The sequence below is a fragment of the Anolis sagrei genome, chromosome 1 (genome assembly GCF_037176765.1).
Source record: "Anolis sagrei isolate rAnoSag1 chromosome 1, rAnoSag1.mat, whole genome shotgun sequence".
Lineage (NCBI taxonomy): Eukaryota > Metazoa > Chordata > Lepidosauria > Squamata > Dactyloidae > Anolis > Anolis sagrei.
Window position 1 is genome coordinate 341,942,594 of NC_090021.1, and position 25,769 is coordinate 341,968,362.

At 46.0% G+C, this 25,769-nt stretch overlaps 1 protein-coding gene across 4 annotated transcripts in view; it reads left to right on the forward strand.

Annotated features, from left to right (window-relative positions):
• The window catches only part of MDGA2 (MAM domain containing glycosylphosphatidylinositol anchor 2), a 633,808-nt gene that overhangs the window by 317,876 nt on the left and 290,163 nt on the right, over positions 1–25,769 (forward strand). For 2 of the 4 annotated variants that reach the window (XM_067463147.1, XM_067463149.1), the window contains exon 4: positions 11,204–11,412. In XM_067463147.1, the coding sequence (XP_067319248.1) occupies positions 11,204–11,412 (209 nt within the window). The remainder of the gene's footprint in view (positions 1–11,203; positions 11,413–25,769) is intronic. The other 2 variants (XM_067463148.1, XM_067463150.1) reach the window with 1 other exon arrangement.

Sequence of the window (25,769 nt, forward strand, 5' to 3'; positions counted from 1 at the left end):
ATGATGATGGAGCAGAGCATGGCGGGTGAACCAGACTCCTCAGGTCCGTCACACTTTGAGCATTATTAGATTAAGTCTTTTATATGAATATTCTGCTAATGTAGTCCCAAAGTTGTAAATTAATGACAGATGTCTTCCATCCTAGAATATGTTGACTCCAACTCGGTTTCCTGGCCAGATGTTGATCTTTCTTGATTGGTGTTAGCCTTGTGTTTATGTTGTAAACATTTCAGCTATCACTATCCCAGTTCTTAGCAGAGTTTACTTTTCAGTTCTTATTAGCAACTTTTAATTACAGTCCAGCTAGCAGGGAGTTAGTTATTGCAGGTCTTGGTCTTTTATTGACAAGCTGGAATGTGTCCAGAGGAGGGCGACTAAAATGATAAAAGGTCTGCAGAACAAGCCCTATGAGGAGCGGCTTAAGGAGCTGGGCATGTTTAGCCTGAAGAAGAGAAGGCTGAGAGGAGACATGGCAAAGGCCATGTATAAATATGTGAGAGGAAATCACAGGGAGGAGGGAGCAAGCTTGTTTTCTGCTACCTTGGAGACTAGGACGCAGAACAATGGCTTCAAATACAAGAGATGAGATTCCATCTGAACATGAGGAAGAACTTCCTGACTGTGAGAGCCGTTCAGCAGTGGAACTCTCTGCCCCGGAGGGAGTGTGGTGGAGGCTCCTTCTTTGGAAGCTTTGAAACAGAGGCTGGATGGCCATTTGTCAGGGGTGCTTTGAATATTCCTGCTTCTTGGCAGAATGGGGTTGGACTGGATGATGGCCCAGGAGGTCTTTTCCAACTCTTTGATTCTAGGATTCTATGATTCACATTTATCAAATCTGCAATGATATTTTTATGATAAGTTGGGCCGGAACCGTTTTGTCTTGCTCGGCCACAAAGCATCTAGGTTTCCATCTGTGAAATACTAGAGAGTACACATGTATGTTTCAAGTGGAATATTTAAATGTGTGAAACATTTTGGATTAGTCCACAGTGCACATTGCAAGCCAGAGATGTGCATGGACTAAGATGCAGCATGCGCTTTGGGAAAAATAATCCAAAGACTAAAACAATCCTGCTTTTTCGGCGACGAAGGTCCCCCTGGAAGACGGCGCCGATCTCAGACATTGTTCGGGACCGGGAGGGCGGGGGGAACATGGGAGATAATAATGTTGGCATTTCATGAAAACGCCTCTCAATCCTTGAGGGAGGGAGAGAAGCGTGTTTTAATCTCTGTGTTTCAAGCCTTTTTATTTGTTACGGCAGTAATTGATTCTCAGAGGAAACACAGGCTGGGAGCCAAAGGTTTTGCCGATGCTGTTGAAGCCGTCTCTTCCCCATCTCTGGGAGGCTTTCAGTTAACTGAGACTCTCAAGCAACCGGGGGGGGGGGGGGGGGGAGGAAAGAAATAATACAGGCAGCATTCACAAAGCCAAAGGCCTTGCAAAAGTACACCTCCCAGGTGTACTTTTGCTTGGAGATATAGGAATTGTATTCTGTATTGATTTATATCCTGCTTTTCACAAATGGGACTCAAAAGGCAGTATTTAAACAACTCACTCCCCAGAGCTTTATGAGGGTTGAATGAAAAGTAATGCCTCCACCTTTGTAACTCCTCAACAGATGGCAGTACTGGTATGTGGCAGGTACGGGCTTGTTCAGTAGACTCTCCTCTACAGTTCCATTTTGGCAGGAAGCCTTAGCATTGAATGGTTGTGTTGCTAAAGTGCAAAGTATGGTACCCTGCACAGATGGTTGGTCAATGCAACCTAAGCAACATGCAGTCATTGAATTCTTGACAGCAGTAGATGTCACCTCAACATCTTTAAACTTACTTGCCCAATGAAGCACAGTACTCACATCAACACAATTACCATAAACAAGGCAGAGACATCTCCAGCTCATCCCCTGTTTGGGTATCAGCCAGCACGTCAACGACTTAAATCAAGACATAGTTTTCTTAGATCTACAGAGACACTCGCTGGAACACCCCAGCAAGCGAGAGTCAAGAAGTGGCAGGCCCAAACCCAGCACCTCAATCCCTGACTGATACCAAATGAGAGACTCCCCCCTGGGCACACAGAAGTCTGGGGGACTTGGAAGGCGCTGAACAGACTGCGCTCTGGCACCACGAGATGCAGAGCCAATCTTAAGAAATGGGGCTACAGGGTGGAATCCATGCGAGTGCGGAGAAGAGCCAACCACTGACCACCTGCTGCAATGCACCCTGAGCTCTGCCACATGCACAATGGAGGACCCTCTTGCGACAACACCAGAGGCACTCCAAGTGGCCAGATACTGGTCAAAGGACATTTAACCAACTATCAAATTTGCAAAATCTCTGTGTGTTTTTTTCTTTTTCTTTTTAATCTGTGTGTTTTTGTTTTTTTTTGCTCTGTTAGAATTGTAATACAATGGCATGGTTGCTGATGACACGGTAAATAAATAAACCATAAACAGCTTGCATTCTCTGATGAATCTCCTTTGGGGTGACACCTTCTGCTGTCAAGAATTCAATGAATGCACATTGCTTAAGTCACATTGACCGACAGTCCGCGCAGGGTTCCATACTTCGCACTGTAACAACACAAATGTTCAATGCTAAGGCTTCCCACCAAAATGGAACTGTAGGGGAGAGTCTACTGAACAAGCCAGTACCTGCTGCATACCAGTACCGCCATCTGTTGAGGAGTTATGAAGGTGGAGGCATTACTTTTCATTCAACCCTCGTACATTGAGATTTTGCTTTGCCAGGTTGCTTGTGTTGAGGTGGGAGGGGGAACACGCATCCTTCATTGCTGCTTCCAGTGTATTGAAGGCTGTTATGAAGAAGAAACATGTCCTTTTTATAAGCTCTGTGCAGTTCCTTACAAATATATCCTGCGGAAAACACGCTAAAGTCTTGGGGTCTGCGGAGGAGCCGCTCAGGGTGACAAATGCTGAACTGCATCCCGTCGCTCTCATTGGATTAAGGGGAATTCTCCCCGCAAAAACGTGACTCCCGCTCGACTTGTGCATTATTGCTTCAGCAGCTTTCCTTGGATCAAGCTGGGTTTGAGAAATGACATTTGAGGCTGACAGATTTGCCAATATTTTGTGCATATATGATGCACGCGCACACACTATTTCCTTAACCCACATGCACTAGGAATTTACTGCTGTGTTCTGTTTTGTTGCAGATTCCACCCCTAGAACTAGATATGCAAGGTTGGCAACCTCCAGCATTTGTACATTCTATATACGTCTGTGTATATATTTAGTTTTTCGCTGGTTGCTACAGATTTAGCGATGAATGGAGGAGATGTTGTGTTTCTATTTTGACGTGTTTTCAATGTGTCTTTAAAGCTGCTTTTAATCTGTGTGCCTTTTAAATAGAATGCCCGTCTCGCGGTTTTTTAATCTAAGCTGGCTCTCCGTATCCGCGGATTCTACATCGACGGCTTGAATACAGTGTTCCCTCTCACTGTGTTTTAATTTGTGCTGGCTCTCCGTATCCGCAGATTCTACATCCACAGCTTGAATACAGTGTTCCCTCTCGCTGTGTTTTAATCTGTGCTGGCTCTCCGTATCTGCGGATTCTACATCCACGGGTTGGATACAGTGTTCCCTCTCACTGTGTTTTGATCTGTGCTGGCTCTCCGTATCCGCAGATTCTACATCCACGGCTTGAATACAGTGTTCCCTCTCGCTGTGTTTTAATCTGTGCTGGCTCTCTGTATCCGTGGGTTCTACATCCACGGATTGAATACAGTGTTCCCTCTCGCTGTGTTTTAATCTGTGCTGGCTCTCCGTATCCGCGGATTCTGCATCCACGTCTTGAATACAGTGTTCCCTCTCGCTGTGTTTTAATCTGTGCTGGCTCTCTGTATCCGCGGGTTCTACATCCACAGCTTGAATACAGTGTTCCCTCTCGCTGTGTTTTAATCTGTGCTGGCTCTTTGTATCCGTGGATTCTACATCCACGTCTTGAATACAGTGTTCCTTCTCGCTGTGTTTTAATCTGTGCTGGCTCTACGCATCCGCGGATTCTACATCCACGGCTTGAATACAGTGTTCCCTCTCACTGTGTTTTAATCTAACCTGGCTCTCCGTATCCGCGGATTCTACATCCACGGCTTGAATACAGTGTTCCCTCTCGCTGTGTTTTAATCTGTGCTGGCTCTACGCATCCGCGGGTTCTACATCCACGTCTTGAATACAGTGTTCCTTCTCGCTGTGTTTTAATCTGTGCTGGCTCTACGCATCCGCGGATTCTACATCCACGGCTTGAATACAGTGTTCCCTCTCACTGTGTTTTAATCTAACCTGGCTCTCCGTTTCCGCGGATTCTACATCCACGGCTTGAATACAGTGTTCCCTCTCGCTGTGTTTTAATCTGTGCTGGCTCTACGCATCCGCGGATTCTACATCCACGGCTTGAATACAGTGTTCCCTCTCGCTGTGTTTTAATCTGTGCTGGCTCTCCGTATCCGCGGATTCTACATCCACGGCTTGAATACAGTGTTCCCTCTCACTGTGTTTTAATCTGTGCTGGCTCTCCGTATCCGCGGATTCTACATCCACGGCTTGAATACAGTGTTCCCTCTCGCTGTGTTTTAATCTGTGCTGACTCTCCACATCCGCGGATTCTACATTCACGGTTTGAATACAGTGTTCCCTCTCACTGTGTTTTAATCTGTGCTGGCTCTCCTTATCCGTGGATTCTACATCCACGGCTTGAATACAGTGTTCCCTCTCGCTGTGTTTTAATCTGTGCTGGCTCTCCGTATCCGCGGATTCTACATCCACGGCTTGAATACAGTGTTCCCTCTCGCTGTGTTTTAATCTGTGCTGACTCTCCACATCCGCGGATTCTACATTCACGGTTTGAATACAGTGTTCCCTCTCACTATGTTTTAATCTGTGCTGGCTCTCCTTATCCGTGGATTCTACATCCACGGCTTGAATACAGTGTTCCCTCTCGCTGTGTTTTAATCTGTGCTGGCTCTCCGTATCCGCGGATTCTACATCCACGGCTTGAATACAGTGTTCCCTCTCGCTGTGTTTTAATCTGTGCTGACTCTCCACATCCGCGGATTCTACATTCACGGTTTGAATACAGTGTTCCCTCTCACTGTGTTTTAATCTGTGCTGGCTCTCCTTATCCGTGGATTCTACATCCACGGCTTGAATACAGTGTTCCCTCTCGCTGTGTTTTAATCTGTGCTGACTCTCCGCATCTGCGGATTCTACATTCACGGTTTGAATACAGTGTTCCCTCTCACTGTGTTTTAATCTGTGCTGGCTCTCCGTATCCGCAGATTCTACATCCACGGCTTGAATACAGTGTTCCCTCTCGCTGTGTTTTAATCTGTGCTGGCTCTCCATATCCGTGGATTCTACATCCACAGCTTGAATACAGTGTTCCCTCTCGCTGTGTTTTAATCTGTGCTGACTCTCCGCATCCGCGGATTCTACATTCACGGTTTGAATACAGTGTTCCCTCTCACTGTGTTTTAATCTATGCTGGCTCTCTGTATCCGCGGATTCTACATCCACGGCTTGAATACAGTGTTCCCTCTCGCTGTGTTTTAATCTGTGCTGACTCTCCGTATCTGCAGATTCAACATCCACGGCTTGAATACAGTGTTCCCTCTCGCTGTGTTTTAATCTAAGCTGGCTCTTTGTATCCGTGGATTCTACATCCATGGCTTGAATACAGTGTTCCCTCTCGCTGTGTTTTAATCTGTGCTGGCTCTCCATATCCGCGGATTCTACATCCACGGCTTGAATACTGTGTTCCCTCTCGCTGTGTTTTAATCTGTGCTGCCTCTCCATATCCGCGGATTCTACATCCACGGCTTGAATAGAGTGTTCCCTCTCGCTGCGTTTTAATCTATGCTGGCTCTCCGTATCCACGGATTCTACATCCACGGCTTGAATACAGTGTTCCCTCTCACTGTGCTTTAATCTGTGCTGGCTCTCCGTATCTGCAGATTCAACATCCACGGCTTGAATACAGTGTTCCCTCTCGCTGTGTTTTAATCTAAGCTGGCTCTTTGTATCCGTGGATTCTACATCCATGGCTTGAATACAGTGTTCCCTCTCGCTGTGTTTTAATCTGTGCTGGCTCTCCGTATCCGCGGATTCTACATCCACGGCTTGAATACAGTGTTCCCTCTCGCTGTGTTTTAATCTGTGCTGACTCTCCGCATCCGCGGATTCTACATTCACGGTTTGAATACAGTGTTCCCTCTCACTGTGTTTTAATCTATGCTGGCTCTCCGTATCCGCGGATTCTACATCCACGGCTTGAATACAGTGTTCCCTCTCACTGTGCTTTAATCTGTGCTGGCTCTCCGTATCTGCAGATTCTACATCCACGGCTTGAATACAATGTTCCCTCTCGCTGTGTTTTAATCTAAGCTGGCTCTTCGTATCCGTGGATTCTACATCCATGGCTTGAATACAGTGTTCCCTCTCGCTGTGTTTTAATCTGTGCTGCCTCTCCGTATCCGCGGATTCTACATCCACGGCTTGAATACAGTGTTCCCTCTCGCTGTGTTTTAATCTGTGCTGGCTCTCCGTATCCGCGGATTCTACATCCACGGCTTGAATACAGTGTTCCCTCTCGCTGTGTTTTAATCTGTGCTTGCTCTCCGTATCCGCGGATTCTACATCCACGGCTTGAATACAGTGTTCCCTCTCGCTGTGTTTTAATCTGTGCTTGCTCTCCGTATCCGCGGATTCTACATCCATGGCTTGAAACAGTGTTCCCTCTCGCTGTGTTTTAATCTGTGCTGCCTCTCCGTATCCGCGGATTCTACATCCATGGCTTGAAACAGTGTTCCCTCTCGCTGTGTTTTAATCTGTGCTGCCTCTCCGTATCCGTGGATTCTACATCCACAGCTTGAATACAGTGTTCCCTCTCGCTGTGTTTTAATCTGTACTGGCTCTCCGTATCCGCGGATTCTACTTCCATGGCTTGAATAGAGTGTTCCCTCGTTACTTTGCGGTTTGCTTTTTGCGGATTTGCTGTTTTGCGGGTTTTTACCTTCCAGTTTTTGAATGGTTGCTGTTGCCCAGAGCGGCGTTCTAATCCCGCCCCCTGGCAATGATGGAGTGTGGAAGGGGGTTTCACTCCTCCTCCTCCTCCCCCCCCCCCGAGAGAGGCAGCCAATCAAGAGAGATTGCAAAGCAAAGCAGAGATAGCTATCAAAAATAAAGTTGTGCGGTGCCTTTAAATTTCTCCTCGTTTCTGCCTCACCCGTGGAATGCGAGATATATATCTATATAAATAAAAATGTAATGTTCGTTTGTGGGATTAACATAACTCAAAAACCAGTGGGCGAATTGTCACCAAATTTGGACAGCATACACCTAACAACCCAATGTATGTCCTTCACTCAATTTTTTTTTGATTTTGTCATTTGGGTGTTGTAGTTCTTGGGATTTATAGTTCACCTGCAATTTAAGAGCATTTTGAATGCCACCAATGATGGAATTGAACCAAACGTGGCACACAGCACTCCCATGACCAACAGAAAACACTAGAAGGGTTTGGTGGGCATTGACCTTGAGTTTGGGAGTTGTAGTTCACCTACATCCAGAGACCACTATGGACTCAAACAATGATGGATCTGGACCAAACTTGGCACAAATATTCCATATGCCCAAATATCAACACAGATGGAGTTTGGGGGGAATAGACCTTGACATTTGGGAGTTGTAGTTGCTGGGATTTATAGTTCACCTATACTCAAAGAGCATTCTGAACCCCACCAACGATAGAATTGGGCCAAACCTCCCACACAGAACCCCCATGTGGGCTACAGCAATGCGTGGCAGGGGACGGCTAGTAGATATATAAATATATAGCAGTGTTTTTCAACCTTTCTAATGCCACGGCCCCTTAATACAATTCCTCATGTTGTGGTGACCCCCAAACATAACATTATTTTCATTGCTACTTCATAACTGCAATTTAGCTACTGTTCTGAATCGTAATGTAAACACCTGATCTGCAGGATGTATTTTCATTCACTAGACCAAATTTGGCACAAATACCTGATATGCCCAAATTTGAATACTGGTGGGGTTGGGGGGGATTGATGTTGTCATTTGGGAGTTGTAGTTGCTGGGATTTAGAGTTTACCTACAATCGAAGAGCATTCTAAACTCCACCAATGATGGAATTGAACCAAACTTGCCAAACAGAACTCCCTTGACTAACAGAAAATACTGGAAGGGATTTGGTGGGCATTGACCTTGAGTTTGGGAGTTGTAGTTCACCTACATCCAGAGAGCACTGCGGACTCAAACAATGATGGATTTGGACCAAGCTTGGCACAGATATTCCATATGCCCAAATATTAACACAGATGGGGTTTGGGGGGAATAGACCTTGACATTTGGGAGTTGTAGTTACTGGGATTTATAGTTCACCTACAATCAAGGAGCATTCTGAACCACCCAAACAACAGAATTGGGGCAAATTTCCCACACTGGACCCCATCACCAACAGAAAATACTTAAGGCCATCCAGTCCAACTCTCTTCACCAGGGCAAGAAAATGTAATCAAAGCCCTCCTGACAAAGAGCCATCCAGCCATAGATAGAGATAGATAGATATGATTCACACACACAGATATAATATCATAGATTTGAAAGGGACCCCTAAAGAAGGACAATGATATATTGCATATTCCAGAGTAGGCAAACCAGACAATCTCCAAATTAACACTGACAAAGAGACCACAAGAAATTCTGTTTATCCACAAGCATAAAGAAATTACATAGAGAAGGGAGACACAAAATGGTCTGGAAACCATGACTCCCTCTGAGGAGCAGATGAGGAAGCTGGGAGTGTTTAGCTTGGAGAAGACTGCGAGAAGGGGACAGGAGAACCCTGTTTAAATGTTTGAAAGGTTATCCATCATGCCTTCTAGCCGTTCATCTAAGTCATTAATAAAGATATTGAACACAACATCTTTATTAATGACTTAGATGAAGGGCTAGAAGGCATGATCATCAAGTTTGCAGACGACACCAAATTGGGAGAGCCAAAACTCCAGAGGACAGGAGCAGGATTCAAAACGATCTTGACAGATTAGAGAGATGATGGGCCAAAACTAACACAATGAAGTTCAACAGAGACAAATGCAAGATACTCCACTTTGGCAGGAAAAACGAAATCCAAGATACAGAATGGGGGACAATGCCTGGCTCGAGAGCAGTACGTGTGATCTTGGAGTCCTCGTGGACAGCAAACATGAGCCAGGAATGTGATGTGGCGGCAAAAAAAGCCTATGGGATTTTGGTCTGCATCAATAGGAGCCTAGTGTCTAGATCTAGGGAAGCCATGCTACCCCTCTATTCCGCTTTGGTTAGACCATACCTCAAATATTGTGTCCAATTGTGGGCACCACAATTGAAGAGGGATATTGACAAGCTGGAATGTGTCCAGAGGAATGCATGAAATGCAAAGATACAGAATGGGTGACGCCTGGCTCAAGAGCAGTACGTGTGAAAAAGATCTTGGAGTCCTCGTGGACAACAAGTTAAACATGAGCCAACAATGTGATGTGGCGGCAAAAAAAGCCAATGGGATTTTGGCCTGCATCAATAGGAGCCTAGTGTCTAGATCTAGGGAAGTCATGCTCCCCATGCTCTATTCCGCTTTGGTTAGACCACTTTACCTGGAATATTGTGTCCAGTTCTGGGCACCACAATTCAAGAGAGAGATTGACAAGCTGGAATGTGTCCAGAGAAAGAGGGCGACTCAAATGATCAAGGGTCTGGAGAACAAGCCCTATGAGGAGTGGCTTAAGGAGCTGGGCATGTTTAGCCTGAAGAAGAGAAGGCTGAGAGGAGATATGATAGCCATGTATAAATATGTGAGAGGAAGCCACAGGGAGGAGGAGGGAGCAAGCTTGTTTTCTGCTTCCCTGGAGACTAGGGCGCAATGGAGCAATGGCTTCAAACTACAAGAGAGAACATTCCATCTGAACATGAGGAAGAACTTCCAGACTGTGAGAGCTGTTCAGCAGTGGAACTCTCTGCCCTGGCGTGTGGTGGAGGCTCCTTCTTTGGAAGCTTTTAAACAGAGGCTGGATGGCCATCTGTCAGGGGTTTATTTTATTTATCGTGTCATCAGCAACCATACCATTGTATTACATTTCTAACAGAACAAAACAAACAAACAGATTAAAAAAACACAAATTTTGCAAACTTGGTAGTGGATTAAATGTCCTTTGAGCAGTATCTGGCCACTTGGAGTGCCTCTGGTGTTGCTGCAAGAAGGTCCTCCCTTGTGCATGTGGCAGGGCTCAGGTTGCATTGCAGCAGGTGGTCAGTGGTTTGTTCTTCTCCACACTCGCATGTCGAGGATTCCACTTTGTGGCCCCATTTCTGAAGGTTGGCTCTGTATCTCGTGGTGCCAGAGCGCAGTCTGTTCAGCGGCTTCCAAGTCACCCAGTCTTCTGTGTGCCCAGGGGGGAGTCTCTCATCTGGTATCACCCACGGATTGAGGTGCTGGGTTTGGGCCTGCCACTTTTGGGCTCTCGCTTGCTGAGGTGTTCCAGCGAGTGTCTCTGTAGATCTAAGAAAACTATTTCTAGATTTAAGTCATTGATGTGCTGGCTGATGCCCAAACAGGGGATGAGCTGGAGATGTCTCTGCCTTGGTCCTTTCACTATTGGCTGCTACTTCCTGGCAGATGTCAGGTGGTGCAATACCGGCTAAGCAGTGTAATTTCTCCAGTGGTGTAGGGCACAGACACCCCGTGCTAAGGCGGCATGTCTGTCAGGGGTGATTTGAATGCAATATTCCTGCTTCTTGGCAGAATGGGGTTGGACTGGATGGCCCGGGAGGTCTCTTCCAACTCTGTGATTCTATGATTCTATGAAGGGAGACACAAAATGGTCAAAGGTCTGGAAACCATGACTCCCTCTGATGAGCGGATGAGGAAGCTGGGAGTGTTTAGCTTGGAGAAGACTGAGAGAAGGGGACAGGAGAGCCCTGTTTAAATGTTTGAAAAGATGTCCCATTGAGAAGTTGGGGGTGGGTCAAGGCTTGTTTTCTCTGCTCCAGAGACTGGGACACAATGGAGTTGTAGGAGGTTGAAACTGCAGGGAAGGAGCTTTGTGCTCCTGCTAACATGTGTCTCCTTCCTTCCTTCCTCCCTTTCTTCCTTTCCACCTTCCCTCCATCCTTCCTCCTTCTTCCAGACCTGGATGACCCCATTGTGACGGTGCACCAGAGCATCGGGGAAGCGAAGGAGCAATTCTACTACGAGCGCACGGTCTTCCTCCGCTGCGTGGCCAACTCCAACCCACCGGTGCGGTACAGCTGGCGCAGAGGGCTGGAGGTGCTACTCCAAGGGTCGGACAAAGGGGTGGAGATCTACGAGCCCTTCTTTACCCAGGTAGGAATCAAGGTACAGTCCTGTTTTATTCTTCTTATTCTTCCCATCATCATCATCATCATTACGTATGTCACTGCATAGGATCTCAAGTGGTGGGGGGAGCTAGCCTACTTTCTGGTTTCTTAGATACAGATACCTTCAAATCACAATAAAAGAGATTCCACTTCAAAGTTGACTATAAGAAATAGTCAACAGTGAAACATGTCGAGTCGGGATATGTGCGTGATTTGTAGTTCTCCAATCATGCCTCCTGTTGCACTCCAGAACAGGAAATAGCCCCTCTGACTATAAACACACCACACGTTGACTGAAGGAAGAATCCTTTTTATTAAAGCTTAGCAAAAAAAAAAAAGCCAGTAGAAATAAATGCTTGTAAAGATTGATAAGATTCCAAAAAGCAATAAGGCATTCAAAGGCAGCCAGATAATACAGTGTCCAAACGTAGCACTCCAAAGCAATGTCCAAAAAGCATGAAAATACAATCCAAGGCAATGATCATCCAGACAAGAATCAAACAAGAAGCAAGAACAGTCCAGACACTGCTAGTCATCTTGAAAGACTAGAAAAATCCATGAAGACGAGACCACTTGAACAGGAATTCCATGAGGCTTATACTTGGTTTCCAAACGATGCCTGATCTGACAAGATTTTCTAAAGGCCAACCTTAAATCCCAAAAACTTGTTTCGCTTTCCTCCAGTCCTTGACCTTAACTGATGAATTCTTTCTTGGCAGGGTGTTGGACTGGTTGGCCCATGAGGTCTCTTCCAACTCTTTGATTCTATGATTCTATGATTTTATCTACGTAAAAATTGGACCTCTTGTCGATTCTAGCTAATTTCCAGCCGCCGACTCTGCTTATCTGACTCCTCATTAACTTTACCAGTTTTCAGACTGTTTTCCAAACTAGAATCTGGAGAGTTCACAGGCAGAGGCAGCAAACCTTTCTCCCAAGGCCTGACAGAAACCTTCTCAAGAGAATCTGCCCTTTGCACCGAAGCCTCTCTGTCAGTGTCTGCATGAAACTCATTGACCAAAGTGTCTCCATCTTGCGCCTCAGAGCCAGTCCCAGCATCCCCCACATCAGAAGCAACAGGAGACTGATTTCCCTCCTCATTACCCACATCAGACACAGAAACATCAGGAGACTTTATTTAGCATAGACTCAGGTTCAATCACAGGCTGAGTCCCAACACCTTCCCTGGCAAGCCGCACACTGGACTGAAAACCTCAGAGGCAACCAAATGCAAATACAGCACAGTGCTTATCAGCAGAGTGCAAGTGCAACTTCTGATCTTATTCTGTTCACTGTTTAGAATAACTCTGATTCAGTTTTCATCCAAACTCTGGAGGCTTTTAATCTTGATAGGTTGCTCTATATACAAATATACGCACACAGATGAGGATCTCTTGATCCACAATCAGTCAATGGCATATTCAGCACCGGGACTGTGGCTCACCTGGCTGGGTGTCAGCTGCATTAAGATCACTACTGACCAAAAGGTCATGGGTTCGAAGCCAGCTCGGGTCGGAGTGAGCTTCCGACCAATTTGTGTAGCTTGCTGTCAACCTTTGCAGCCTGAAAGACAGTTGCATCTGTCAAATAGGAAATTTTGGTACCGCTTTATGCGTGGAGGTTAATTTGACTAATTTACGAAACTATAAAACCTTCCAGCAATTATGCAAAGAATGAGCAAGTACTTCATCAGTGTCACAAATGGACGATGAAACAACAGCTCCCCTGGTGTCCAGAATACCCTCATGAACGCTGGAATGTTAAATAGCCTCTGTGTATCTGTCTATATATGTTGTGTGTCCATGGCATTGAATGTTTGCCATGTATATGTACATTGTAATCCACACTGAGTCCCCTGTGGAGAAGGGCGCAATATATACTATAAATAAAAAAATAAAATAAAATATGCTCACTAGGTAGGCAATGGACACAGTCAATGAAACACATAAGCAAGAGAGATCAACAAAAGAAATTGGCAAGAGAAATCGGCTGGCCTGTCATCAACCAAATGAATGAATGTCACATGGTCATAATTCAATCTTTTCATCATGTCCCTTAGGTAATGCATCACTACCAATTTAATCATTATGGAAGTATGTGATCACATGTCTTGTCGAAGGCTTTCATGGCCAGAATCACTGGGTTGTTTTCGGGCTATATGGCCATGTTCTAGAGGCATTCTCTCCTGACGTTTCGCCTGCATCTATGGCAAGCATCCTCAGAGGTAGTGAGGTCTGTTGTAACTAGGAAAAAGGGTTTATATATCTGTGGAAAGACCAGGGTGGGACAAAGGACTCTTGTGTGCTGGAGATAGGTGTGAATGTTTCAACTGACCACCTTGATTAGCATTTGATAGCCTGGCAGTGCCTGGAGCAATCTTTTGTTGAGAGGTGATTAGATGTCCCTGATTGTTTTCCCTCTGCTGTTTTGCTTTTTTTTAATTTTGGAATTTTTTAATACTGGTAGCCAGATTTTGTTCAGGAAACCATGAAAATGAACAAAATCTGGGTTTTGTTCACTCCAAAGCAATGTCCAAAAAGCATGAAAATACAATCCAAGGCTCTCCAAATTCTAGTTTGGAAAACAGTCTTGACATCTGGTAAAGTTAATGAGGAGTCAGATAAGCAAAGTTGGCGGCTGGAAATTAGCTAGAATCAACAAGAGGCCCAATGTTTACGTAGATTCGAAAGAATTCATCAGTTAAAAGCAACAAAAGATTGCTCCGGGCACTGCCAGGCTATCAAATGCTCATCAAGGTGGTCGGTTGAAACATTCACACCTAGCTCCAGCAGACAAGAGTCCTTTGTCCCACTCTGGTCATTCCACAGATATATAAACCCTTTTTCCTAGTTCCAACAGACCTCACTACCTCTGAGGATGCTTGCCATAGATGTAGGCAAAACGTCAGGAGAGAATGCCTCTAGAACATGATCATATAACCCGAAAAAACCTACAACAACCCACTGATCACATGTCCATTAGAACTGTATTTTACACAATAGAATCACTGTCAATGCATTTCTATCTAACAGAACATACTCCCTTGGAGGGTGTTGGGCTCACCTTCTCTGGAGATCTTTTAGCAGAGGATGGATGGAGATTTTTCAGGGGTCCTTTAGTTTTGTACTCCTGATTGGCAGGGTGGAGTTGGACTAAGTGACCCTTGAGGGGCCCTTTCAACTCCTGTGAGGCTGATTGCCTTGCAGGGACTCTTCTTCCTTGGAGACTTTTACATAGAGGCTGAATGGCCATCTGTCAGGAGGGATTGGATTGGGTCTTCCTGCCTGGCAGGAATTGGTTGAACTGGATGGTCCTTGGAGTGTGTCTTCCAAACCTATATTTCTATGATTCTATGATATGATACCTTCATGCATGTCTTTTCCTGGGCCATAGAGGGACCTATAAGGCAGCTGCTTCCAATGACATTGTTGTTCTTATGAGCTTCAATCAATTCCGACATGGGATAGCCATTCATTGAGTCATCGGGTCTTGGATATGGATCTATGCACAGCACAAGTGGGTGGATTGAATGGCCCTTGTGGTTCCTTCTGATTCTGTCTTATTCTGTGAATGCCTGATAACTTTGAATGGAGGCTAACACCTGTCTCCCTTGGTTCCATTTCTGAATTAAGCTGCAATTTAAACAAAGCAAGGCCATGCAAAAACATCTATTTGGCTGCCTATTTTTGAACAGAGTTTCTTTGGGAACCAAATGCCATATGTTATCCCAAAATATATGTGTTTTATGACATGTTTGCCTTGGTTAGACCACACCTGGAATATTGTGTCCAGTTCTGCGCCCCACAATTCAAGAGAGATATTGACAAGCTGGAATGTGTCCAGAGAAGGGCGACTAAAATGATCAAGGGTCTGGAGAACAAGCCCCATGAGGAGCGGCTTAAGGAGCTGGGCATGTTTAGCCTGAAGAAGAGAAGGCTGAGAGGAGATATGACAGCCATGTATAAATATGTGAGAGGAAGCCACAGGGAGGAGGAGGGAGCAAGCTTGTTTTCTCCTTCCTTGGAGACTAGGACGCGGAACAATGGCTTCAAACTACAAGAGATTCCATCTGAACATGAGGAAGAACTTCCTGACTGTGAGAGCCGTTCAGCAGTGGAACTCTCTGCCCCGGAGTGTGGTGGAGGCTCCTTCTTTGGAAGCTTTTAAACAGAGGCTGGATGGCCATCTGTCAGGGGTGATTTGAATATTCCTGCTTCTTGGCAGAATGGGGTTGGACTGGATGGCCCATGAGGTCTCTTCCAACTCTAGGGTTCTATGATTCTATGATTCTAAGAGTTGAAATGCATAATTCGGCTGGTTTTATGTAGTCACTGATTTAAGGTGCTTTGAGACTGTGGAATGGATGCAGCTTGTCCCCAGTGTAACTTCCATGGTTCAGTGCTATGGAGTCCTGGGAGTTGTAGTTTGTTGAGATGCCAGGGCTCTTTAGTGCAAGACCTTGCCAACGTCCCTCCGCCCTGCCTGCCTCCCCATTCATCCCCATTCATCCGTGGCGCGGCTCTTGGGATTGAGCCGTAAGCGTCGCGAAGGAAACAAACGAGATGCCTCTGCATGTACAGTCAGCAGCCGGGCACAGAACAACTTGCAACTTTCATAGATAATTCTCAACTAATGGCTTGGAAAGGCCGCATCACGTCTTGCCTTTATTACACTTGACAGCTTCATATTGCTCAGAATCGCCGGCGAAAACCTTGCAGGGAAAATAATAGGCCGGCTGGAACGGATGGAGCTGTTTGTTAGACTGCTTCCCATTTGAAGAATAGCGTAGGGTTTGCTTCTTCTTCTGTGCAATGGGGCTGGATTTGGGCACCTCCATGGAGTGGATCGTGAATATGCCATCGTGCCTGGGGGCTATAACTCTGAGTGAAAGAGACATAGATGTGACATCTTTCCCCCAGGGGATTGCTTCTTGCCTTCCTTTAGAGAACTGGAACTCCCAAGGACCAAAACACTGTAGATAACTCAGAATAGGTTTTATTGTTCACAAAGAGTTATCCCTTTAAGGCAATAAGCTGGAAGTTTCAAAGGGGTAAAGGAAATATACATTACAGTCTCTGGTTGTCTTGGGTCCAAGGAGATTTCGCAGCTGAGAAGCTTTTCCTGTTCCCTCTTTTCTCAATGGCTGTGAAAGTTGGAACAAACACAACCCCCAGCCTAATGGCCTATGTTGAAGGCACAGAGTCTTCCTTTTGATGCCAAAGGACCGGTTTGAAGGCGCTTGGGTCTCCTCAACGTTGTCAAGGGCGATCTGTACATGAAGTATGAGTCCCAAGGGTAAAAACCTTAGAATTGGTGATGAGAGGTAACTTAATTAAGGGCTTTAGAGCCAAGTCTCTTTCTCACATCTATCTGATAGAAAGTTTGATGGTAGAATGGAAAAGGAAAAGCTCTGCCCTCCTCCAGGAAGAGGAGCCAAGCAATTGAGCTGAAGAAGCAATACAACTGGTGCAAACAACATTGATTGACAGCTATAAATAACCAATCAATCCAAGTATACATTTACAAACTAGGCAAGCTTGGGCATGCCATACAGTCTAAACCTTTGCACTTTAAAGTTCTACACACAGGTGGTGCCACTCGCACCATCACAGTGAAGGTCAATCAACATGATCCAAGGCCTGGAAACCATGAATGTCTCGAAGAAGCAACTGAAGGAACTGAGGATGTTTCATTTGAGAAGAGAAGGTTCAGAGGGAGCCTGAGAACCAGGGTTAAATATCTAAGATTATGTCCCATTGAGGAGGACAGAAGCCTGTTTTCTGCTGTTTTGGAGACCAGGATACAACAGAGCAATGGATTCAAAGTCCAAGAGGAGTGATTCCACCTGAACATTAGAAAGAACTTCCTGATGATATGAGAAGTTCAACCATTGGATCTGCTGCTGCTCTGGAGTCTGGCAGAGTCTTCTTCCTTCTCCGGAGGTTTTGAATCAGAAGTTGGATGTATTTGCACCCGTACCTTGGGAAGTCTGATGTGGCCACGGTGGTCCATGCTCTGGAACCCAGCGATTCCAGCCATGAAAGCCTTTGACAATAGCTTGGCCTCTGTTGCTTGGAGGCATCCTCTGGGAGGTGTTAACTGATACTTAATTGTTTGCTGTCTGGAGTTCCCCGGTTTCATTATTTATTGTCTTGATTCTGGTGTTTTTAATACTGGTAGCCAGATTTTATTCATTTTCATGGTCTCTTCCTTTCTGTTGAAATTGTCCACATGTTTCTTGTGGATTTCAATGGCTTCTCTGTGTAGCCTGACATGGTGGTTGTGAGAGTGATCCAGCATTTCTGTGTACTCAGATAATATGCTGTGTCCAGGTTGGTTTATCGGGTGCTCTGCTTTGGCTGATTTCTTTGAGTAAGTCTGCAGTGCCTTTCATGTTCCTTGATTCATGTTTGGGCAATGCTGTGTTTGGTGGTCCTTATGGAGACTTCTTGTCCACAGTTGCATGGTGTACGCTAGACTCCTGCAGAGGTGAGAAGATTCCTCTTGTCCTTTGCTGAATGGAACATGTGTTGGATTTTCTTAGTAGGTCTGTAGGTTGTTTATAGGTTATGTTTCTTCCTCAGCTTTCCTATGTGGTCAGTGGTTCCCTTGATGTATGGCAAGAGCACTTATGGTCTAGGCGTAGAGACTTGATCTTCTTAAATGCAGTTCACATGTCCTTGTCTTATGGAAAGATGAGTTGTGTGTTGTATCATTTTCAAGCCAGGTACCACTTTGATAAAATACTGAAGAGTAGAGACATCACACTGGTAATGAAGATCCGCATAGTCAAAGCAATGGTATTCCCCGTGGTCACCTTCAGATGCGAGAGCTGGACCAGAAGGAAGACTGAGTGAAGGAAGAGAGGCGCTTTTGAACTGTGATGCAGGAGGAAAGTTCTGAGAGTGCCTTGGAACGCGAGAAGATCCAACCAGTCCATACTTCAGGAAATAAAGCCCAGCTGCTCACTGGAGGGAGGCCAAGATGAAGTCCTTTGGCCACATCATGAGAAGACAGGAAAGCTTGGAAAAAACAATGATGCTGGGGAAAATGGAAGGAAAAAGGAAGAAAGCAAGGCAAGATGGATGGTACCCTTGAAGTGACTGGCTTGACCTTGAAGGAGCTGGGGGTGGCCATGGCCTACAGGAAGCTCTGGCATGGGCTGGTCCAGAAGGTCACCAAGAGTCAGAAGCCACTGAACGAATAAATAGCAAACCACTTTGATGGCTTTATATTCCCTCTATGACCAGAGACAGCAGCCTGGAAAGCATAGTGGAAGAAGTCCCTTGTCTCAAAGCCCTCCTTGATGCCTCCTCAAAAGCATCTGCTTCACAAGAGAGATGGACCAGAGGGGCTTTTGCTCGTCTTCCTGCCTTAGGAGATAGACACCTTGTTTCCTTCGTCCAAGGATGGAGGACAGGACCTGCTTCTAAAATGATAAAAGGTCTGGAGAACAAGCCCTATGAGGAGCGGCTTAAGGAGCTGGGCATGTTTAGCCTGAAGAAGAGAAGGCTGAGAGGCGATATGATAGCCATGTATAAATACGTGAGAGGAAGCCACAGGGAGGAGGAGGGAGCAAGCTTGTTTTCTGCTTCCTTGGAGACTAGGACGCAATGGAACCATGGCTTCAAACTACAAGAGAGGAGATTCCATCTGAACATGAGGAAGAACTTCCTGACTGTGAGAGCCGTTCAGCAGTGGAACTCTCTGCCCCGGAGTGTGGTGGAGGCTCCTTCTTTGGAAGCTTTTAAGCAGAGGCTGGATGGCCATCTGTCAGGGGTGCTTTGAATGCAATATTCCTGCTTCTTGGCAGGGGGTTGGACTGGATGGCCCAGGAGGTCTCTTCCAACTCTTTGATTCTATGATTCTATGATTCTGCGTTGAGGAACAAGCTTTGAGAAAGGCTCATCCCACAAATGGAGACCTGCTCACCTAATCCGAGGGCGCAATTACCTTGTCAGAAGTGATTTGGGGGGCTGGGATTTAGTTCTCACGTGCAAATTGCATTTTGTTTTTTCCTAATTTGCTGGAAACAGACACCAAGAGGCCGGCTGGTGTTCTTTAAGCATTTAATTAAAAGTGAAGGGCTGCTTGTGAGCTGGGATGCCTGGCCTAATAATGCCGCGATACGGAAATGTTTATTATCATCTCCTTTATTAGATAGGTTCTTACTGGGTTATGCGACGTGTCACGTTGAATTAGATTCTGTTGAGAACGCATTTGGTTTTCCAGGTCCCCGCCTGGTCTGCATTTTCCGCTCCGAATTGAAGAGCAAATCAAGCCGCCCAGTTGATCATAGAATCATAGAATCCTAGAATCCAAGAGTTGGAAGAGACCTCATGGGCCATCATCCAGTCCAACCTCATTCTGCCAAGAAGCAGGAATATTGCATTCAAATCACCCCCGACAGATGGCCATCCAGCCTCTGCTTAAAAGCTTCCAAAGAAGGAGCCTCCGCCACACTCCGGGGCAGAGAGTTCCACTGCTGAACGGCTCTCACAGTCAGGAAGTTCTTCCTCATGTTCAGATGGAATCTCCTCTCTTGTAGTTTGAAGCCATTGTTCCATTGCGTCCTAGTCTCCAAGGAAGCAGAAAACAAGCTTGCTCCCTCCTCCTCCCTGTGGCTTCCTCTCACATATTTATACATGGCTAATATCATATCTCCTCTCAGCCTTCTCTTCTTCAGGCTAAACATGCCCAGCTCCTTAAGCCGCTCCTCATAGGGCTTGTTCTCCAGACCCTTGATCATTTGAGTCGCTCTCCTCTGGACACATTCCAGCTTAGAGTCAATATCTCTCTTGAATTGTGGTGCCCAGAATTGGACACAATATTCCAGATGTGGTCTAACCAAAGCAGAATAGAGCATGGGGAGCATGACTTCCCTAGATGTAGACACTAGGCTCCTCTTGATGCAGGCCAAAATCCCATTGGCTTTTTTTGCCGCCACATCACATTCCTGGCTCATGTTTAACTTGTTGTCCACGAGGACTCCAAGATCTTTTTCACACGTATCTTTCTCCCTTCTCTTTTTATCAGAGGTCAGCTGGAAGGAGGGGGTCTCCTTTGTGGGAAGTGGAGGGACTGGAGAGGGGATTAGAAAGAGGGATCACAAGTTTGAGAACTTCCGAAATGTCACTATGCGGCTCAGGCTTCCACGCCGGTAGGGTAAGGAATCCAGTCCAGGTTTTGGCTGCGTTTCCCAGCTGTTATCCAAAGTGCTGAACTTTCTCCCCAAAACAGGTTTGGTCTTTTGAGCTGGGTCTCCATTGCCATATAATGCAGTTTGAAACTGAATTATATGGTGAGTGTAGACCAGTGGTTCTCAACCTTCCTAGTGTCGTGACCAATTAGTGCAGGTCCTCATGTGGTGGTGACCCCCAACCATAATGTTATTTTCGTTTATAGTTTATAGTATTTATAGTTAACCTTAAATCAAAGAGCCTTCTGAACTCCATCAATGATGGAATTGAATCAAACATGGCACACGGAATTCCCATGACCAAGAGAAAATAGACCTTGACATTTGGGAGTTGTAGTTGCTGGGATTTATAGTTCACCTAAATTCAAAGAGCATTCTGAACCCCACCAACAATGGACTTGAACCAAACTTGGCGTACAGAACTCCCATGACTAACAGAAAATACTGGAAGGGTTTGGTGGGCATTGACCTTGAATTTTTGAAGTTGTAGTTCACCTACATCCAGAGAACACTGTGGAACTCAAGCAATGATGGATCTGAATCAAACTTGGCACAAATACTCAATATGCCCAAATGTGAACACTGGTAGAGTTTGGAGAAAATAGACCTTGCCATTTGGGAGTTGTAGTTGTTGGGATTTATAGTTCACCCACAATGAAATAGCATTCTGAACCCCACCAACGATAGAATTGGACCAAACTTTCCACACAGAACCCTCATGACCAACAGAAAATATTATATTTTCTGATGGTCTTTGGCGACCCCTCTGACACCCCCTCGTGACCCCCAAAGGGGTCCCGACCCCCAGGTTGAGAAACACTGGTGTAGACCCATATAATACAGTTCAGTGCTGCATTATATGGGTCTACACCAGGTATTGGCAAACTCAGGCCTGAGGGCCGGATACAACCCTTTGGGCTCTTTTCTCTGACCCTCCTGTTTCTCACCCTCCTATCCTTCCTTCTCCTTTCCTTCCTCCTTCCCTCCCTCTTTCTCCTTCCCTACCACCCTTTCATCCTTCCTTCCTTCCTTCCTACCTTTCTTCCTTCCTTCCTTTCCTTCCTCCTTCTCTCACTTCCTTACCTCCCTCTTCCTCCCTTTTCCCCTCTTTCCTTCACTTCCAAACTTTTGTCCTTCCTTCCCTTTCACCCTCTTTCTCCTTCCTTCCTTCCTTCCTTCCTTCCTTCCTTCCTTCCTTCCTTCCCTTTTGTCTTTCCTTCCTTCACTTTCCTCCCTCTATCTCCCTCCCTCCATTCCCTTCTACTCTTCCATCCTTCCTTCCTTCTCTCTTTCCTTCCTCCTTACCTTCCTTCCTTCCTTTCCTTCCTCCTTCCTTCCTTTCTTCCTTTCTTCCTTTCTTCCTTCCTTTCTTTTTGTCCTTCCTTCCTTCACTTTCCTCCCTCCCTTCCCTCCTTCTATTCCCTTCTACCCTTCCTTCCTTCCTTCCTTCCTTCTCTCTTTCCTTCCTCCTTACCTTCCTTCCTTCCTTCCTTCCTTCCCTTTGCTCCCTCCCTTCCCTCCTTCCATTCCCTTCTACCTTTCCATCCTTTCATCCTTCTCTCCTTCCTTCCTCCTTCCATTCCTTCCTTTCTTCCTGCCCTTTTGTCTTTCCTTCCTCTTTCCTCCCACACTCCTTCCCTCCCTCTATCTCCCTCCCTCCATTCCCTTCTACTCTCCCATCCTTCCTTCCTTCTCTCTTCCCTTCCTCCATCCCTGGCTGAATTTCCTCCCTCTCCTCTCCCCTCACTCCTGTCTCAAGCCTAGGAAGTGTTTTGAACCAGAGTTGATGAATTTCCTCCCTCTCCTCTCCCTTCACTTTTGTCTCGAGCCTGGGAAGTGTTTTAAACCAGAGTGGATGAATTTCGTCCCTTTGCTCCCCCCCCCCCACTTCTGGAGTAAAAAAAACTACTTTCAAAGTAAAGACCACCCAATGAAGCAGAAAATAACACTTTCAAACCATTAAGGAAGGATTCCACATCATGAGGAGACAGCAAAGCCTAGAGAAGGGAATGATGCTGGGGAAAGTGGAAGGCAAAAGGAAGAGGGGCCGACCAAGGGCAAGATGGATGGATGGCATCCTTGAAGTGACTGGACTGACCTTGAGGGAGCTGGGGGTGGTAACGGCCGACAGGGAGCTCTGGCGTAGGCTGGTCCATGAGGTCACGAAGAGTCGGAGACGACTGAACGAATGAACAACAACAAGGAAGGATTCAGAAGTCTCAGAAATTTCGAAAACTTTTGAACATTTTTTTCTGTGAAAATCGGAATTGACTTTAGAATCGAACCACCATCATACCCTATATCTGAAATGAGTTTTGAACCATTTTTTAAAAATCAAGCAAGCCTAATCTCTAGAGGTCTTTAGATGGAAATTGGACGAAGAGGAACAGATTCAAACTACATGGAAACAGATTCCACCTAAATCTTAGGAAGAACTTCCTGGCAGTTAGAGTTGTTCAGCAGTGGAATATCTGCCTTGGAGTCTGGTGGAAACTCCTTCTCTGGAAAGAGAAACTGGATGGCCATCTGTCAGGAGGGCTTGGATAGTGTTGTCCTACCAGGCAGAAGGGGATAGGCCCTGAATTTCCCATCCAGCTCTAGGAATCTAGTGTTTTAGGGACATTCAAGAATGGGTGGTTGGGGACTCTCCATCTCTGGAAGTCTTTAGGCGGAAGTTGGATGGCCATCTGTCAGGAGGGCTTTGATTGTGTGTGCAATATGGCCCACGGTGCTTTCGGCCCCCTCTCTTTCTGCAGCTGCAGGGCAGGCAAACCCTCCCCTCCGGACCACATCCGCCCCCATTATCCCACATTGTAATTGCAGAGCCCAATTATAAGATTACGTTTGCTGTGTGTATGCTCATTAAGTCATTAGGCATAATAAGTCTAATTACACAAATTGGCTTAAAAACCATTTTTGACAAATGATAGAAATGTTCTCAGTGTGGATTAGGCTCGGATTGCGAGATCAGAGCTAGATTTGATGTGGGAGGCGGAGGAACAGATGCAGGCGCTCCCCAGCCATGCAAACACGGAACCAAGTCTTTGTTTCTGGCCCTTTGGAGCATCTCCATCTCGGGGCCATTTCTCCCCCAAGCCCTTTTTTCTCTAGTTTGAACAGTACAGGCCGGGATCCTTTTGGTTTCAAAGGGTGTGTCTACACCAGTTATGGGTAAACCCAGGTCCGGGGGCCGGATGTGGCCCCTTGGGCTCTTTTTTCAGACTCTCCTCTCTCTCTCACCATCTTATCCTTCCTTCCTTCTCTCTTTCCTTCCTCCTTCCCCTCTCTCTTTCTCCTTCACTTCCACCCTTTCATCCTTCCATCCTTCCTCCTTCCCTCCCTCCTTCCCCCATTCCTTCCCTTCCTTCCTTCCTTCCTTCCTTCCTTCCTTCCTTCCTTCCTTCCTTCCTTCCTTCCTTCCTTCCCTCCCTCCCTCCCTCCCTCCCTCCCTTCCTCCCTCCCTCTCTCCCTCCCTCCCTCCCTCCCTCCCTCCCTCCCTCTTGCCTTTCCTTTCTTATCTTTTTTCTTTATCCTTCCCTTCCTTCCTTCCATCCTTCTCTTTCTCCCTTCCTTTCTTTTCTTTTTCCTTCCTCTTTCCCTTTCATTCTTCTTTCTCTTTTGTCTTTCTTTCCTTTCCACTTTCCTTCCTTCTCTCTTTCTTTCCCCCTTATCATCCTTTTCCCCTTCCATCCTTCCCTTCTACCCTTTTGTCCTTCCTTCCTCCCTTCCTTCCTATCTCTTTCCTTCCTTCCCTTTTGTCTTTCCTTCCTTCTCTCTTTACTTACAACCCTTTTCTCCTTCCATCCTTCCCTTCTACCCTTTTGTCCCTCCTTCCTTTATCTCTTTTTCTCCTTCCTTTCCTTCCTTCTTTCTTTACTTCATCCTTACCACCCTTTTCTCCTTCCATCCTTCCCTTCTACCCTTTCATCCTTCCTTCCTTTATCTCTTTTTCTCCTTCTCTCTTTCCTTCCTCCCTACCATCCTTTTCCCCTTCCATCCTTCCCTGCTACCCTTTTGTCCTTCCTTCATTCCTTTCTCTCTTCCCTTTCTTCCCTTCCCTTCCCTTCCTTCTCTCTTTACTTCCTCCTTACCACCCTTTTCTCCTTCCATCCTTCCCTTCTACCCTTCCTTCCATCCTTCCATCCTTCATTCCTTTCTTTCTTTCTTTCTTTCTCTCCTTTTCTCCTTCCTTCCTTCTGTCCTTCCTTCCTTCCCTTCTGCCTTTTCTTCCTTCTCCCTTTCCTTCCTACTCCCTTTGCTTCCATCCTTCCCTTCCTCCCTTTCATCCTTTCTTCCTTCCCTCTTTCCTTCCTCCATCCCTTCCTTCCTTCCATCACTGGGTAGCCAGTTCTTCTAGCAGAGAGTGCTAGCATCCGGCCCCCAAGTTAGAAAGTTTGCCCGGGGCTGGTCTACACTGTGGAATGAATGTAGTTTGGCACCACTTGAATTGCCATGGCTCCAAGCCGTACACGCTCTTTGCTAGAGAGGGAAAAGGGGCCTTGTAAAACTACAACAACTACGTTTCATGGCAATTAAAGTGATCTCAAACTGCATTCATTCTCCAGTGAAATGAACTTCATTATTGGTTGTTGGTTTTGATGCATGCCTTTAAGGTTGTGGAAGTGAAAGTTGTTCGTTGCTCCTCTGCATAGATGCACATGGGCCATTCAATGGCGCATTCAGATGTACAACATCACAGCTCGCTACTGAGATGGCATTTTGCAAGCACCTTGCATTTCCATGAGCACAAAGTCACACTCCACCACCTTGATGTAAGATCACAGCTCAATCGCAGAATCAACCAGCTGAACACCCCTGTTTTTGGGTTCAATCTGGATCCCAGAAGGACACCATCAATTGGAAAGAGCGTGAGTGACATGAAGAGAGAGAATTAGGCACGCCTGTGAATAAAACATCATATGGTTCATGATGTCATTGGAAAGAATCCTTAGTGTGTCAGTGTGTGAATATACACACACAGAGCTATCTATATAAACAAGTCAAAGTTTGCATGTTTGTTGGTTGGTTGGTTGGTGAGCTTGACTTCCATGGCCTGATGGATCTGGACCAAGCTTGGCACCAAACAGATCGTTCATTGCCCAACTCAAAAGAAAAGGGGAAGAGGGGTGTTGAACTAAAAACAACCAAACACCCCT